This window comes from Camarhynchus parvulus, chromosome 3 (genome assembly GCF_901933205.1).
Source record: "Camarhynchus parvulus chromosome 3, STF_HiC, whole genome shotgun sequence".
Taxonomy (NCBI): domain Eukaryota; kingdom Metazoa; phylum Chordata; class Aves; order Passeriformes; family Thraupidae; genus Camarhynchus; species Camarhynchus parvulus.
The window spans coordinates 7,889,999-7,906,803 of NC_044573.1; the positions used below are offsets into that span (position 1 = coordinate 7,889,999).

General features: G+C 37.1%; 1 protein-coding gene across 1 annotated transcript in view; it reads left to right on the forward strand.

Moving 5' to 3' along the window:
• The window catches only part of KIF16B (kinesin family member 16B), a 139,338-nt gene that overhangs the window by 83,473 nt on the left and 39,060 nt on the right, over nt 1-16,805 (forward strand). Inside the window, 5 exon segments of the mRNA XM_030944547.1 lie at nt 2,563-2,721; nt 3,545-3,650; nt 4,185-4,235; nt 11,025-11,147; nt 16,119-16,208. Of these exon segments, the coding sequence (XP_030800407.1) occupies nt 2,563-2,721; nt 3,545-3,650; nt 4,185-4,235; nt 11,025-11,147; nt 16,119-16,208 (529 nt within the window).

A 16,805-nucleotide genomic window follows, 5' to 3' on the forward strand; every position in this document is an offset into this window, starting at 1 on the left:
GAAATACCTGTTCCAACAGGGACCTGCTGGGACAGCTTCAGGCTTTGCAGGACGTGGTGACAAGGTTTGCCCTTTCCTCTCTGCCTTCACTCCCCACTTCACTTCCTGACTTGGCACCATGGGAACATCCCTTGGGGAGCAGGATCATCCTACAAGTGCTGCAGGAATTGTCTGCAGGCTCCTGCAGTGCCTCCTGCTGCTCCCTTACCAAAGGCACCACAGGCCAGGGGGGCACATCTGGGCTGCTGTGTCTGGCTCTGGGGCTCCCTGTTCTGGGCAGTGAGGAGGAGCTGCAGAGGCTCTGCAGGACTGACAGGATGGGCTTTGGGCCTGGGAGGAGAAGCTGAGGGACCTGGGCTGCTGGAGCTGCTGAAGAGGAGGCCCAGGGCTCATCCTGCAACTGCTCCAAGGGTTGTTTCAGAGAATCAAAGAATCAGCAATGTTGGAACAGGCCATGGAAATCATCTAGTCTAACCTGTGCCCTGACACTGCCTTGTGTCCCCTGGGCCTCCTCTTCTCCAGGATATACAACCCCAGATCAGATCTGCTGGGAAGGTAGGAGCCTCACAGAGCAGTTCCAGCCACAGATGAAGAGCTTCCCCATGGCAAGGCACAGCAGGGCAGGCCTGGCACCTGGACTGAGGCCACTAAATGTGTCCTCTCCAAGGCTCAGTTGGTCAGCAGCAGCTTTGGCTGGAGCAGAGTAGCTCTGTTTCACTTCTGCCAGCGGGATGTGCCTTGATTTCCAGACAAGCCGCTGCAGAATTTGTTCTCAGGGTAACTCAGGCGTTGCTACTGCAGTTTCTCTGATCCAAGGAAAAAAACAAACCAAAAAGGAAAGAAAAGGCTTTGCCTAAGTAGAGACCAAGCAGTCAGCAAAGGAAATATCATGCTGTGAAAAGCTGTGAAAAAATTTAGGTGGGGAACTTTTTAAAATGCCTGCACCCCAGATTCCACCAGACACTCAAGGTCTGTGGCTTCAGGGTCTTAAAAGACACAGTAACAGTTTTTGGCCACAGATAATTATGGTATTTAATATCATTGTGAATCACCCCAAGACAACAGGGATTACTCCCAAAATGATAATTTGAGGTTAACTGTAACTGGGCTATATATTCACATTTTGGCTTTGCTGGCAGAGGTTTGGGGCATGAGAATGAACATAAAGCAGCTTTAGAGCCATCTTTGAGGCAAGTGGCAGGGCACAGTTCTGTGTTCTCACTGGTGGATGCAGCACAAGGCTGACTAAGTTTGTAGCTAAATAAGTAATGTCTTCTCATAGTAGGATGTTTACAAACCAAGAGCTAAGCTTTGTTCCTTTAATGTAAATCTGATTTTTGTAGTTAAATTGATTTTCCATGGATGCAAACCCTTTCCTATATACATAAGCCATCTTTCATCCACTTACCCTCAGGACACAAGATTGTTTTGGTGCTAATCAAAAGAAATAGATGGCTTCTGGCAGTGCTGCAAAAAGCACTCTAAAACTGAAGTAACAATTCAGCCTAAGCCTCAGCATTCATCATCTATCTAATTTTCTCACTTAACCCCCAGGATGGAATATAGAACTGCACTTCAGTTTAGATATATACAATTGTACCAGAAGTGATAGAATCCCAGGTTTGCATAGTTTCTCCTGTTTTAGCAAGAACTTTTCTTTTATGATTTGATTTCTAAGTAACCTCTAGAAAAACAATTACTTTTAGAGACAAAAATTGTAATGAAAATGGGGAAGATTATTACTGTGTTACTAATCTAATCTCAGCTACTTTACAAGTGAAAGGGATGTTCGGAAGATTACTTTGTTGTAATATGATGAATATTGCAATAAGTGCTTCTTATTTCATACAAAATGCCTCAGGCATTTTTAGTCAGAAACACAGTACCCAATTTTACACGTTGTATTTTGTGCATAAATCTGGGTGGAACTGAATTTATTTGTTAAAGAAAGCCAGGAGGTTTCAAAAGATGATTTCTTAGCTGTATATATACAATAAGTACTAAATGCTTATTTTGTTAGTGAATTTTCAAAAACATATATACAGATGGAACAACTGGAAAATGTACATGTCTAGTACACAAGTTAAAGATTTTCCTATAGAGAAGCTTTGCCAGATCAGTGTTTTGGGTTTTCTTTGGGGTTTTTTTGTGCTGTATTGAATTTTTCATTTTTTCCCGTTTTGTTTCTTCATTTACTTTCACACTGGAAGATAATATCTGAGGTCATTGATAGAGTTCTGTGAAAATGAGAATTTATTCATGTGATTCTAATAGATAGGTTAGGCCTTAGGAATTAATATTTCATGTACAGATTTAGATACCTCTTGTGATGGAAATTATTGAAGTTGTTTTATTTGACTTAATACTACTCTTGGGATGTGTTTTTGAGCTGTCTCTATTTTCCTATCTAAATGTGCTTAAAGAACAATTATGATTTTTAAACCTTCATTGGTATCTACAATCTTATGTACATGTATAGCAGTGTAGGCACATTGCTTCCCATCAGACCTATTCAAATCAACTCTAAACCAAAGCAAATTACATGTTATGATATCTTTATAGCCTGGACCAGGAAATTCAGCAGCTGAAGCAAAAAATATATGAGGGTGATGGAGCTCAGAAAGGAAACCATGGAATGTTAGATGAGAGACTCTCCCATAGCACTTCCCCTGCCAGCCCAACAAAGGCACAGACACCTGCTGCCCCACTGGTTGATGAAAGGTAGGTAACCTGCATTCCTGAAATGGAATGCAAACAATAGCTTTAAAAAGAGATATTTTGAAAGACCATTCTGCCAGGGTTGAATTTGATTTATATACTGGAAGACTGGTCTGGGAATAAAATTGATGTTCTGCTGTAAATAGCCAATAGCCTCAGCTGTTGCTCCTGTGCAGTTTGTTTTAGAATATAAACGTTGGGAAACTGTAGGCTGAAAGGTATTTAAATAGATTTTGAGTTTACAGTTACTTGTCTCTATGGTTTTGCTTCATATATGCTTAAGGCAACTAAAAGTGAATTTAATTGTCTTAAACTTTTTTAATAGGACAGCTGCCTGGCATCACTAAAATCTTTAATCTCCCTTGTTACACTTACACATGGCAGTTGTTGGTGTCAGCTCTTGGAACGTTCTTTCTGTTTGAAAACCAAACCTTTGCTAGTCCAAGTTGCTGATATCAGAGCAGCAGTGAAGGCAAGCTGTTAAATTACTAAAGATGCAACCCCAGCCTTCTTTCTTCTTCATCACTTGTACCTTCACTGCCTCTTGTGTGTAGAGCTGCACTCACAGCAGTGGCTCAAACTGTGGTCTAGCAATTTATTTAATTAATAACAATTTTTTAACCTTTACTGGTTAGATGAACACTTGTTCAAAAGTCAGTGTTCCTCCCTTAAGGAGGGATAAAACAGGTCTAACATTGTCTGCCAATTAAGAGCTGTGCAGTACTTAGGGTTAAAAGCATTTCAAAGAGCCTTTTAGTCTGTCTTGATTTTTATGTAAAAATATACTGTTTTTCCATACACACACACACTTTTCTGTATCTTAAAGGATAAATGCCTTTATTGAACAAGAAGTGCAGAGAAGGCTCCAGAATATTCATCATAAAGCTGAGGATAATCATGTCAGTGCTTCCTGGTCTACAGAAAGTTTCAAGGTGAGCAGAAATGGGTGGGAGATCCTGACCTTCAATGGATCATGTCTAACCACTGATTTAGTTTTGTTGTTCAGTATTTTCCATGTTTTCCTGTGTTTACTTACTCTTAATTTACAAAAAAAATTTTTAAAAAATAAACAGTAAATGAGGTAAATGTTTTTAAATTTTAATCATATATTTATTTCCAGTGTCATTTTTATGTTGTATTCTGTTTTTTTTGGCAGGAAAAAGTGTGTAAATGACAATAAGAAGTTTGCAAATAAAATCTTCATTTTATGTCAGAAAATATTTAACTGATGAAAATTAAGGTTCTTCTGGATGGAATTTCATACTTCCAAACAAATTACTTGCCTATTCAAAAACTGGTGATCTAATTGATCCAAAGAGTGGATTGATTGGCTTCTAAGCCAGTTGTTTAATAAGTATTGATTGTTATTTTTGTCTATTATAATGTCTCTTCCTCTAATATTTTTGAATTAATTTAAACAACAAAGGCACTTTTTAATAACCTCCTGCACTTTTTTTTGTGCTTAGGATAATGAGAGGCACCATAACAGCACTATTCAACGCAAGTTGAAGTATGAGGTAGGTCATAATTTGTCAGAAGGAAATGCTTGTCTTAAATTATGGCATGCCCTGTAATTAAATTTCATAATGTTTAGCTGCATAATTAGAATTTTGAATTCACAGCAAGATTAATGGCTAACAGAGATGGAGGTGCATCTTATCAGCTGGAATCAAAGTGGTTTTCTTTCAGATTGTACCTAGCTTTTCCTTGTTTGGAAGGTGTGGTGTTAGGCTGGATCTTTCTTCATTGTTTTGCCATGATTCTGAATTTGGAATAGTATCCCTTTCATTATTTTTAGAGGAGAAAAGTGTTTAATGAGCATTGAATTAAATTGAATTTAAATTAAATTCATTTAATTCAATGATTGTCTGAATTCAGAATACACGTAACATTTTTGACTCACAGTGAACTGCTGTGTAAGGGTGTCTGTAAGGCAGGCTGTGTGTGTCCTGAAGGATTCATGTATATGTGTATTGTACATGTATTAAATGTGTAAATACATTATATTGTGTAGTGTATAATGTATAAATACATTATATATATATATGTATTATAAATATTTATAAATATTCATAAATACACGTATTTATGTATTTTTAAACTGAGGCTCAGAGCCCCTGCCACCATATTTAGTTATCTAAGTGCTGCTTGTAACACATTTATTGTCTTGGTGAGTAAATCCTAGGTACCTTAATGAATTTAAACTGTAACAAGAGGAGGGCTGCAGCACCTCTAATTGGTACTTCTTTTGACTTTTACACTGATGCTTTTCAGCTGTGTTGGACTTTTTGCACTCTGTTGGCTCATATGGGATTTCTTTTTTATGCATGTATGGGGAAAAAAATTGAGGGCTTATGAGTTTCTGCATTGCCTGTTGAATTTCCTGGGGTTTTTGAGTAAAGCATATATAAACCAAGTGAAATGGATACTGTACAAAGAAAAAGCAGGTGTGGGTTGAAAAGATGAACTGTTCCTTAATCAGATCTCAATCACTGCTAGTGGGTTTTTGAGAGAGAGAGAGATTGTGCCAATTTTGAATGATTGTATAAATCTAATCAAAATCAATCCTCAGTTAAAGAAATGTTTTGGTCAGGAGACTTTACAAAGAGATTTTTATTTTCTTCTTTTGGAATTTTTAACAGAAAATTCAACAGTGGCAGTCACACTATGGTTTTCCATTTCTGTCTAAAGATGACAATTGTGCTTCAGAGTTGTGTGGAGAAGATTCAGGAGTAGGAGACCATAAGAGACAGAAGGCATATACAGAAATGCTGGATTTATTTTCCAGTTCTGGAAGACATTCCTCCCCCCTTGTACATGAGAGAAGGCATTTCAGAATGAAGGCATAACTCAGAGCAGGAGAGCTTTGCATGTCATTGTGACATTAGAAGTAGTTTAATTCACTCTATTGGTACTAATACTTTGAAGAGTAAGAATGTTCTGTATCAGAATGTTTTATCTACTTCTTTACATAGTTCTGACTTTAATAATGTGGCTTATTCACTCCACAAGGTTGAAAATTTCAATCGTATTGGTGATAAAATAATTACTTCTCCAGATTGTGAGAGCTCAAGAACTGAATCTGATTGTTCCCACTTGAAACAGATTTCTTCTGCAGGATCCTTAATGGGTGCTGAATGAGCAAACTGGCTTCAGCATATTGTGCCTTCTCTTTTCTCAGTCTAATGTGCATTCTGAAACAAAAACTTAGAAAGATAACTGCCTATCAAAGACAGTGCAACCAATAGATGAAGACCAATCGAGTAATTCTCAGCTTCCAACACACAGTGCCTCTGATTTGGTTTCTTTTAAGTCAATAACTTCTTGTTTTGATGCAAGACCAGAACATGCTTCCAGTTTGGGACATTTTTTCAGTCAGCTTTCTGCTTTACAAAGATATCAGTACAGCTGGTCAGCAGTGCAGTGGTTTCTAAACAGATTAAGGAGTTAGGAAGTTTGTGTGATGCAAGTGAGAGATGTGCCCAAGCAGTATAATTAATAAAAAATCTGTCATTTATAAGAAACTTGCAAGTAAACATGTTCCTCAAGTCAGGCATGAATCAAGACATATCCCACACTAATGGTGGTGCTAAAGTTCATACTGAAAATGTCATTCAGCCTGAATCCCCCATGCAAGAGGCTGTCACAATGAGCATAAGCATGGACATCTCTGATGCCTTTGTGAGAAAACCCCCTGAAGAATTTGCATGCAATTGGGGAAAAAAAGAGCTAGAAAACAGTTTAGTGTTAAGACAGAAAGAACTTTGTGCATTTTCCTGATGTTTTTTTGAAACTTCAGGTCTGTTCTCTAGAAAAGGTACTGGAATTTTTCATCTGTGCTTTACCTCAGATTTCTGTTAGGGCTGAGGAGTTGAAAAGTGTCTGTTGGCAGTTGCAGAAAACCAGACCCAGAACCTGCTTGCTTGCTCTTGTTGAGTTCCATTCTTTTTGTTGGTATTTTGTCAGCTGAACAAGGCACCTGCCAGAGTTCCTTGGCAGTATTCCATGAGGTTCCTATCAGCACTATAAAGGAGATTCAAGTTGGCTTTGCTGGACAGAATATTCGACTTCTGTGTTCTGCTGAAGATGGTTTACTCACAATATTTACCTATAACAAACACCTCACTCAAAGTATTTGCATTGACATGAGAAGTTTCATTATTACAGTTTGATTGTTTGATTTATTTAAATAAATTTAAATAAATTTATTTAAATAAATTTCAGCTCTTGAAAGATGATTTGATGCAGATTTCACTGGACTGGACTTTAGATATAAATAATTGATTTTTTCAAATGTAGTACAATTGCCCTGTAAATTTCAAACTGAGTTAGCTGACCTGGTTTGCTTACTCTATGAAAATATGGGGAGTATTAAACTTTCATTAGGTGACATTCACATACTGCTGTCTATATCAGTGAATGTAGACTGTGCTAAGCAGACTGCGTATAGGAGTCTTGTTCTTACAACTCCTCATATAGGTCTCTTAAAGGAAAAGAATGTCTTTTTTTCTGCACCTAACATTTTGGATGCTTCATGCCAGCAATCATAATTTGACAGCCTTTGGTTGTACAGTTTGAATGATATCCATTGTGCAGTTTTGCCAGACAAAGAGAAGTGCACATAAATTGAGCTTGTGTTTTCTAAAAGGAACAAGGTTGGACCTGATTCAGGAATTGTTTTTTCTAAATACTGTGAAAAAGAAATAAATACTCTCCTGACAGTCATCCCATCAGTTCTTCAAAGCAGTTTGCATATCCCTTTGGAAATCTGGGAATTAACATTCAGTTCAAGTGAAGAAGCCATTTGGCTAATTATGCATTTGACTAGGTATTGAAATCCAAAAGAGTTTAGATACATTCAAAATAAAAGGCTAATAAATATTGATAAAATCCTTTTCCCCCCCACTTTTTTTTAAATCAATAGAGAAAAGGGACCTTTGAGCTCTAAGGGAATACCACAGACTGTAAACACATCTAAACAATAATAATTATTAATTGAGTGCTTACATTTTGTACATCTCTGGTATGCTGTACATACAGTTCCTTGGGAAAGTGAGGAAATCGAATGCTTCTATGTTATATGGTAGGTGGATGGACACTATAATTACAGCTCTGTCTTATGATTTCCATTTTGGCTGTGTTTTCTAGCTCCTTCCAAATACTATCTATCTTCATTAATGTCTTCTCTATTCCTTCTTGATTGTCTTTTCCTTAGTCTTTTTGATAATCTTTATTTTCCATGCTCCTCATTTACTTCATGCCCTTGATCTCAATATTTCAAAATATCTGCAGATTTTTTTAATCTTACTTTCAATTTATGCTCTTAATACTACAGATGTTTACAGCTTTTATATGTGCAATTTTGGGAATATTAGCATTGACAATTCTCTTCCTCTTCAGAGTTTTACATTTAATGTTTATTGCACTTTCATATCTAAATTTGTCACAAGTGCAAAAGGAGTTGTGCTTTAAATAGCATTTCAAGCTTTGGTGATGCTGCTGTGGCAAGACAGATGTTTTGGGGTCTGCCATCTGTGTGCATGTTTCTCATGCTCCAGCTAGGTAGCTGACAGCTGGGGACACTGCCTGACAGATGGAGTGAGTTTAACTCTAGAGTTCTGTCCATGTAATGTTCTTGGCCTTACTTTCATCATTCTCTGCTTGCTTACTGATGGGGTTGTTGGTGCTGTGAGATTGCCTCTTTTACAGTCTTTTTGTTATTACATCCCAAGAAAAAATGGAGCTATTTGACATTAATAGAATATTTCCATTAGTCAAGGCTTTCCTCTAGCTTAGGATGAAGGGTATTTTACCAGTTAACCCCTGTCAGATGTTCTAATAATAAATAAGCTGTTGTCTCCTATTTTTTGTTTCAACCCTTATATGGGGAGCTGAATATCTTTTGAATCCTGTTGCTTGAATATGCCATCTGCCTGGTTTAAGGAAGATGGTTCTTGGCAGAAAAACCGGTGGTATCTAATCTGAAATTCTAAATTCTGTTAGCATGTTGCCAAGCAGAGGTGAAATCTACCACAAAGAGTTAGACTTCAGTCTCTCTCCTAGTATAAGAACATTTCCCATTTGTTTTTACCATATGTTAGGACATGATAATGTAACTCACATGGGATTTAAAAAGAAATAGCTTGCATTGGGTAGGGAAGTTATGTCTGTAAGGATGAGCACTTGTTTGGATAAAGAGTTAGGCGGGTTTTTATTGTTAGGTTTCTACTTCCTTAAGGAAGTCCAAAAATGAACAAAACATGTCATGTTATTTTGAGGTATTTTAACAAAGAATGTGTGCCCAAATGAGTAGAGAGAATAATATCATCTTGTCAGTCCTGCTCAGGAGTGGCTCCCTCATTGACATCACTGTGGCATTTCTTCTGGGCCTTGCCCAAAGTCAGCCTTGAGTGGCACTACCTGAGAGAACTCTCTTGATCAAGGCTGTTAAAGGAAATCACTCTCTGAAACCAGTGTTTTTTCTGATTATACTACAAAGTTAAATGTTTGTGCATTTTGTGTTTCCCAATAATGCTTTTTCTCTTCTGTGCTTTTAAAAAAATCTAACTCAGTGAGTACTCTGCACTTTCACGAAAAAGAAATTCATAGCAGTGTATTTTATTCTAATACTTCTGCTATTTTTACTATGTGAAGTAAAAATAAAGATCATTGTTTATGAATATCAAAGCATTATTTAATGTATTAGGGTGCATTTTCCTCAACACTTTGTGTTTGAGATTGTTTTTCTCTCTATTAGCTGTTTGTAATAGCTCTCTGAAAATGACTGTCAATAAATTACATGTTGACAGAGGTGACTTTAAGAGTGGCTTTATGATTTTATTGCTGTTTTAAAACAGATGATGTTGTTTTCAGGGGAATGAACTTCTCTTCTTCCCCAAGGAAAGAGCAGCTTACATTTCAGTGCTCCAGAAATGAGTTTTAGCTGAAAAGCTGGTAATGTGGGCAGTAATTACAGAAGAGCAAAATGGACAGGAGACAATATTTCTTGTGAAAACAAAGGTTGCTAAAAATATTTTTCCATTCAAACATAAACTTTTTTAATGGTTTCTTAAAAAAAAAGTTTGTGGTAAATATACTCTAGATTAATTCAGTGGAATAAAAATTCACTTTCTTTGTTTTATTAATGCTAATGTTAAGGGAAATTACATTGTCATTTATAATTGACTGGCAATGTAATAACAGCCTCCTCTTCTTGAGAGCCATGATGATGTCAAAAGGCTCTCTGTGACAGGCAGAGGTGTTTATGAATGAGTTTCAAATCCTTCTCCAGCTCCTACACAGCCTTATGTGTACTGGAAGTCACCAGGAGTTGCTACAAAGATGAATGTTGAGAATACAGTTACTGCTCAAGTGATGGATAGCAGTGCTAAATACAAATATATAACACAGTCACAACTGTGAAGTGATAGTTTTTCAGTCCTTTTGGTTGTTAACTTATATTTGTCATGCTGCTGTTATTTTTTTAAGCGCCAGTTCATTAAGGTTTTCAGACCAAATATGTTCAATGGAGCAAGTAGAGGATTTCCTTAAAGGCAGTTTTTCTACTTTTTCCCTCTGAATGCTTATGCTCCTTTTGGGCATAATGACTGCAAAGCATTAATCTTTTCAGTTGCAAAAATGTTTTCTTTTTGGCATAATTTCAGAGTTACATATTCCATCTGGCTGTCAGAGGAATGAGCCCTCACTGGAAATAAATTTTTAGATTGTTTCGTCCAGACTGTGCAAATTTATTATAGTTGAGTTTTCTGGGATTCCAATATGATTTTAAAAAAAGTGGGAAACTATTCTGACTGTGGATTGCGTATTTAATTATAAAATGGGTTTGAACTTTTAAAATTTAAGAGCTTTCTGAATTGGCTAGACCCCTGCAGCTTTGCATGATATTTTAAACATTTGTTATAAAAGATAGACAAGTACAAAAATTAGAGCTAACTGTGCAAACTTGATTAATACACTGATTTTTCTTGAAGGGTTGTAATAAAAAGTCTTCTGCTTTCCCTTGTTTTTGGTATCTAAGCTGAAAATGCCTTTTCAAATAAAGGAATATTTTTAATACACTTCACCTGAATTTTTATATGCATAAAAATATGCTAGGGCTTGCTTATAAGACAAGAGGCACTTTGTTTTCAAAGAATTCCTTCATTTTAGAAGTAATTTCTACCTCCTCTTTGCCTGCTCCTCTGACCAAGAACACATTCTCATTTTCAGTGAAGTTCTTTTCTTTTTTTCCTTGTATAGTGATTTTGGTTTTCCTTTCTTCTCCCTATTTGGTATGTGCATGAAAGAGGATGGTCTGTCGTTCCCTGGGAGCAAATCCAGATGACCTGAAGGACCCAATCAAAATTAGTATCCCACGGTATGTGCTGTGTGGGCAGGGAAAGGATGAACACTATGAGTTTGAAATAAAGGTAAGTGCTTATCATTTGCTTTTCTTTAATGCTTTTGTTCCACTAAGTGCAGTTTTTGGTTCTCTTTTTCTCAGCATTGTTAAGTAAGAGAGATGAGAAGAATGCACAGTAGAGGACACTCTAAAGACAAGTATTTTCCTAGTGGGTTGATTGTGCAGAGGAGGCTGGTGGCCAAACTCTTGGGGTGAGCAGTTCCAGAGCCAATGTCAGTTCAATTTGAAGAGTTCCAGAGTTGAGGATTAAATGCATATTGGTTATAGGAAAGCCCCTTATTGAGATGCAAGTGTCAGGTGTAGAAAAGGCTTAGACTTGAGAGATTTACTTGAAATAATGAAAGCATAAAAGCTTTATTTAAGTATTTTGCACATATGCAAGACAAAGGCTTGATTCCTTTCACACTCTCTTTGGTGTTCTGATTCTTCCCAGTCTGCATTTCCAAGGTGTTGCTTCTCTAAACTCAGTTGATTTTCTGTGTAGAAATGCTGGGGAAAAAAAAAATATTAATTTTGTTTCCTCTGGTATCCAGCCAGTGTTTTTTCAAAGCAAGATCTAAAGTCTAATTGGAAATGTGCTCTCCATGTGTGTGGACATATGTGTAGCGTAACTGATGCACATGGCATCAGAGACAGAACTGGCAGCCTCCTTTCCTGGATGTGCTGCCAGATGCTTCATTAGCTGCTGTGGGGTGGAGGAGTGACCTTCTTCACAGGCTAAAGGACCATTTTTGAACTGTGCTCTCTTTTGAAAAGGCTTTTATTAAGATGGGCAGTCTTCGCTTTGTTTGTGCTAATTAAATTTATCATTTTGAATTGTACCATGCTATTTGTGGGTGGAATACCTCCTTTTGCCTGTTGAACTTTGATTTTCTTGGGGCTAGTGAAAGCATGGAGCCAGGGAGGTGCTGAGAGATGAGTAAGTGCACATGAAACGTCCCCAAGGACTCTTCTACTCAATTTTCAGCGCATATTATTTACTAGACTAGCTAATGGTTAGTGAAGATGGCTAAAGTAAAAATGTAGCTTCTGTTGGTAGATTTCTTTTCCAGGTATTCTCCCTTCATCAGTAAAACCCATGTAAGCTTCTACAAGATCTTCACATGAAGGAGCAGTTGGAAGACCATGTGCAGTTTGGCACTTTTGGGGATGTTTCTTATAGTCATTCCCTCACATGAATCAATCTAATGAAAAAGCAAATGCTTTTTCTCTTCCCTCCAGGTCTCTGTGTCACAGTGGATTGCTTCTGCTTAGCTCCGTGCTACAGTCCACAGACCTTCCACAAACTTTTTTGTTTTAAACGTTGTCCATGCAGAGCTCCCAGCTCTACTTTGATCTGTATTAATCTCTAGAAGCTCCTACAGTTATTCTGTAGAAAATTAAAGCACCTGAAATAGTAGGTTTGTGTATTTTTTTTTGCCTTAAAAATCAGGAAAATGTGGCAGAGGGAGGAGACTAAATGTACCTATCTATTTAATCTCTTCCTCATAGGTCAGAATACCATGTCAGCTGTCAAAATAATTCCTAATTTCAACCTTACTTCACTTAGTTCAAGTTTATTTTCAGGTCATCTGAAATATATGTCAGTTGTGGGAAAGGACTGAGGTGTTGCTAGCCTCATTTTCTTTTCTAGGTCCTAAATAAGCTTTCTTCAGCAAGGTTCCTCTTGCTTTTGGGAAAATGGATAGCTGACCTGTCTGTGTGTCATAGGACTTTGGAACCTGACAAAGTGACAAGTGATGATTGAGTTGAATTTTAAGACAGCCCCCAAAACTGTGTCCTAGGTATCTCAGAGGTATTTTCTTCAACAGATGTTTCTAGTCATTGTGTTTGTAGTTAAATCCTGCATATTGTTCTGTTGAGGAATAAATGTAATAAATTTCTGTATATAACAAATATATTAATTTAAATAATATATTTGTTTAATAATATATTCATTTATTTATAAATAATAAATTTATTCTTGTGACATGCAGTAGTAAAGATTATTTTGTTAAATGCCAGAAGATAGAGAATGAGTTCCACTTTCCTTGGCAGCTTCATGGTCAATTCATAGGTCTTTCAACCCTAACATATTATCCAACAATATTTTGTTTTAGTGCAGGGTAGGCATCTTGTTGGTATAGACATGTATGGGAATAGGCCAGCAGGATGTTCTGTCCACTCAGGTTCTTCCACTGGATGCAGATCCTAATTAAAGATGTTCAGTGAGTCCTGTAAGATCTGACTGGAGAGAATTCAAAACAGGAAGAAAGTGATCATTTATTAGAGCTAAGACAGCACCTTCTTTTGCAGCAGGAATATGTCATGGAGCTGTTTGTGCTAGTCTACTATTAAGTATTCTGTAAGAATTGATTCCTTTCCAAAAAAGCTTCCATTTGAGTGGCAGTTTTATGTGTTGTCTTTAAAGACATGATGAAACAGTAATACCTTAATCAGGTCTAAACATATTTATGCTAGAACTGAATTAGTATGCCAGATAACTATTCATGTATTCCCCCCCTTTCTTTCATGTTGTGTCAGGATGTTCAGACAAGGCTGCGCTAGAAACAGTGTGGGAAGAGCTTTTGCTCTTAAATATAATATAAATAAATAAAATATAAAATATAAATAAAACCAGTGGCATCTGGTTGCAGACAATACCTGTGGTTGGCAGAAAGAGCAGCAAGGCAGCAGGGAAGGTGGAACTCCAGCTCTCATAAAGACACACAGGGTTTCCTGAGAGCAGGTGATGGAAACAAAGTCTGGAATCAAGCACAGCCCTGCAGGGATCCGCTGACAATACTGAAAGTTGTAGTTAAGCCTTCTCATTCTCATTCATCTTTTCCTCATTGTTCTGTATTCTCTCCTTTTATTTATCCTGTTTGATATCCTTTTAAAACTGGTTTTCTTGTGTTTCAAAGCCTTTTAGTGATGTCTGACAAGTACTCAGATGCACCCTAAAATAGTACTTTCCTTCAGATCCAATTGCATTTCTGTTCAGCCAGATGCTGTGTTGAATCTGCTCAAAAAGTCCACATTTCTAGTCCAGATTTATTTCTGAGTTTGGTGAACTGTTGCAGAGTGGGAGTAAAGCCAAGGTAGTTCTCATTGATACCTAGTTCTTTATGAAAATGATGCATGCCCCATAACTGCCTACATTAGTAAGAAGTCTAATATTCTGTCAACATTATCAGATTAATACCCTCAATAATAAAATAGAAAAAGGTTATAAGAAATTTTTAGAAAACTTCTAGCTTTTCAGATGCTGTTTTCCTAGTGTGAGGAACAGTTTCAACAAGGTTAATATGAAGAAATATGAGTTCTCATGATGACTGTAGACAGTTTAACCTGCCTAAATAAAGAAATGAGGCATTTCCTGTTTTTTTCTCATTACTTTCAGAATGAGGTGGAATATTTCTATTTTCTCCCCAGTCATGGTGTTGTGTTGCTTTGGAGCAGAAGGAGGACAAGTTCTGTGATGTGCTTTACAGTGCAATGGATTGAAAATGTCTCCTAGGTTGTTTTCTATCAGTCATCATGAGAAGAAAAGATAAGGAGACAGGACTGTGATATCTCCTTTCAGATTTATAGGTTTTACATAGGAAATGCTGCCTTTGAATGGGAGAAACAAAACAACCCACAATTCTGAGGCAAATCTAGGATCACAGCAGTGCCTAGATAAGAATATTCCCAAATCTGTCTTGCAAATGTACTTAACCATATGGTTTTTGTTCTTAAGAAAATGCTTTTAGCTGTAATAGCAAACTATGTAAAAAGCAAAGGGCTTTTCAGGATTGCTTTACTGGTTCAAAACACCTGCATATGTCCCTCTCCTATTCCTACAGAATGTATAGTCTGTCATACAGCTTGTCTTAAATGGGGGAAAATCATCCCAACCCAGACTTGTTGGATCAGTTGTAGGAGTAAAAGGCCATGTTCTAGAAATGCTATTGCTATGCCAGGTGCATTGTAATTCTCTTTATACAAGTGGAGATTGATTCTGTCTGTCCTAATAGCAGTATTGCTGTTCTTTGGGGGCCACTTAAGACTTTGTTTAGCATTGAAATTTGTTTTTCAATCATTCCAGCTATAACAACAATAAAATTTTGCAATTACCTGCAAGTGTCATTACAAGAAATTGGAAAGTAAAGAAGATTACAAGGACCAAATCAGGCCTTGGATCACCAGAGCTGCACAAAGTCTTTTGACTTTTGGCTGTAAAGTCAAATGCTCTAGTCACAACACTTTCATGGCCCACTTAGAAATGTCCTTAATTAATGTCACCTAATTTCAGATAGTGTTTAGTATCTCAGTTTTGAGAATAACTGATGGTAAGGATGGTTTGCCCCCCCTCTTTGCTCCTGTTGTTATGCACTCTATCCACAGGAGTACTTATGCTTATTTTAAGAAAACCTCCTTTATAAATGGAATGTTCATCACTATTTTGAAAACACAAACCAAGAGTGTCTTAAAGGAATATCTTCTACTAAAAGCTGGTGTAATATTTTACCCTACAAAGTGGAATCCCATTCTATGTGGTAATGAACTCTGTATGTCCAAGAAATGTGTATTTGTTAATTGTCAGTATAGTTTATAAGAATATACATTTCTGTGAATATTTTGAGGCTACACTTCACTTACTCTGGATGTTATTTATTCATTAATGGAACACCTACTGATAGTAATACTGAGAGTCAAATAGCTGCACCAAGAAGTGATTGGGGATTGGGGATGTTCTAATGTGTTTACAGTCTTCTCAAACCACTGTGGATTAAGGAATAAATGCATTCAGGTGTTTTTTTGCTTTGCAATCCGTGCTCCTTATTAAATACCGTTCTGTCACTGTAATGAAAGAAACATTAAATAAACTTATAAAAGTTTTTGGGTTTAAGACAGCTAAGAACTGTCCATTTTAATCTTTTAACTTTGTATACTGCATGGATTTTACACTGTGTGGGTTTACTTCTGTTTCTTGTTTTTATATTGTCTGCTCTAGATAACAGTTTTGGATGAGACATGGACAGTGTTTCGGCGGTACAGTCGCTTCCGAGAACTGCACAGAACTTTAAAACTGAAGTACCCAGAGGTAAGTTTTGGTAAAATTTCTTTTACACAAAAGGGTAGAGACTTGAAAAAAAGTGGTTTGAGATATATTCACTCAAAAAGGGAGGTGATTTCAGACACCCAGCACAATTTCACCAATGCAGTTCCTGCCTGACCAATTTAGTCACCTTCTATGATGGAGTGGCTATATTGGTGCACATGGGAGCAGCTATGGGTGTCATCTCTTCATCTGTAAAGCCTTTGACATGATGTCTTGGTTTGAGACAGTTTAAAGAGATGGGCACTCTGAAATGAGTAACTTTCCCCTTCATTCCAACCAATCCCTTCCCACCATTAAGGAATGAGATAAGAGTAGATATAAGTGGGAAAATAACACATTTACTAACAAACAGAATGCCAACAGGCAAGAAAAAAAAGGTCAGTAATTTCTAGGTACCAAACTGCAAAAAACTCACAACCCTACTGGAGCAAAGATAGCCAGAAATAGCCTTTCCTGAGATGGCACGAGGCAGGGACAGCCTCAGGATTGTAGGACAAAGGGACAAGATGCCATCACATCCCTCTTGGGAAGGCAGGAGCTTTACAGAGCAGTTCTAGCAGCAGACAAAGACTTGCTGGG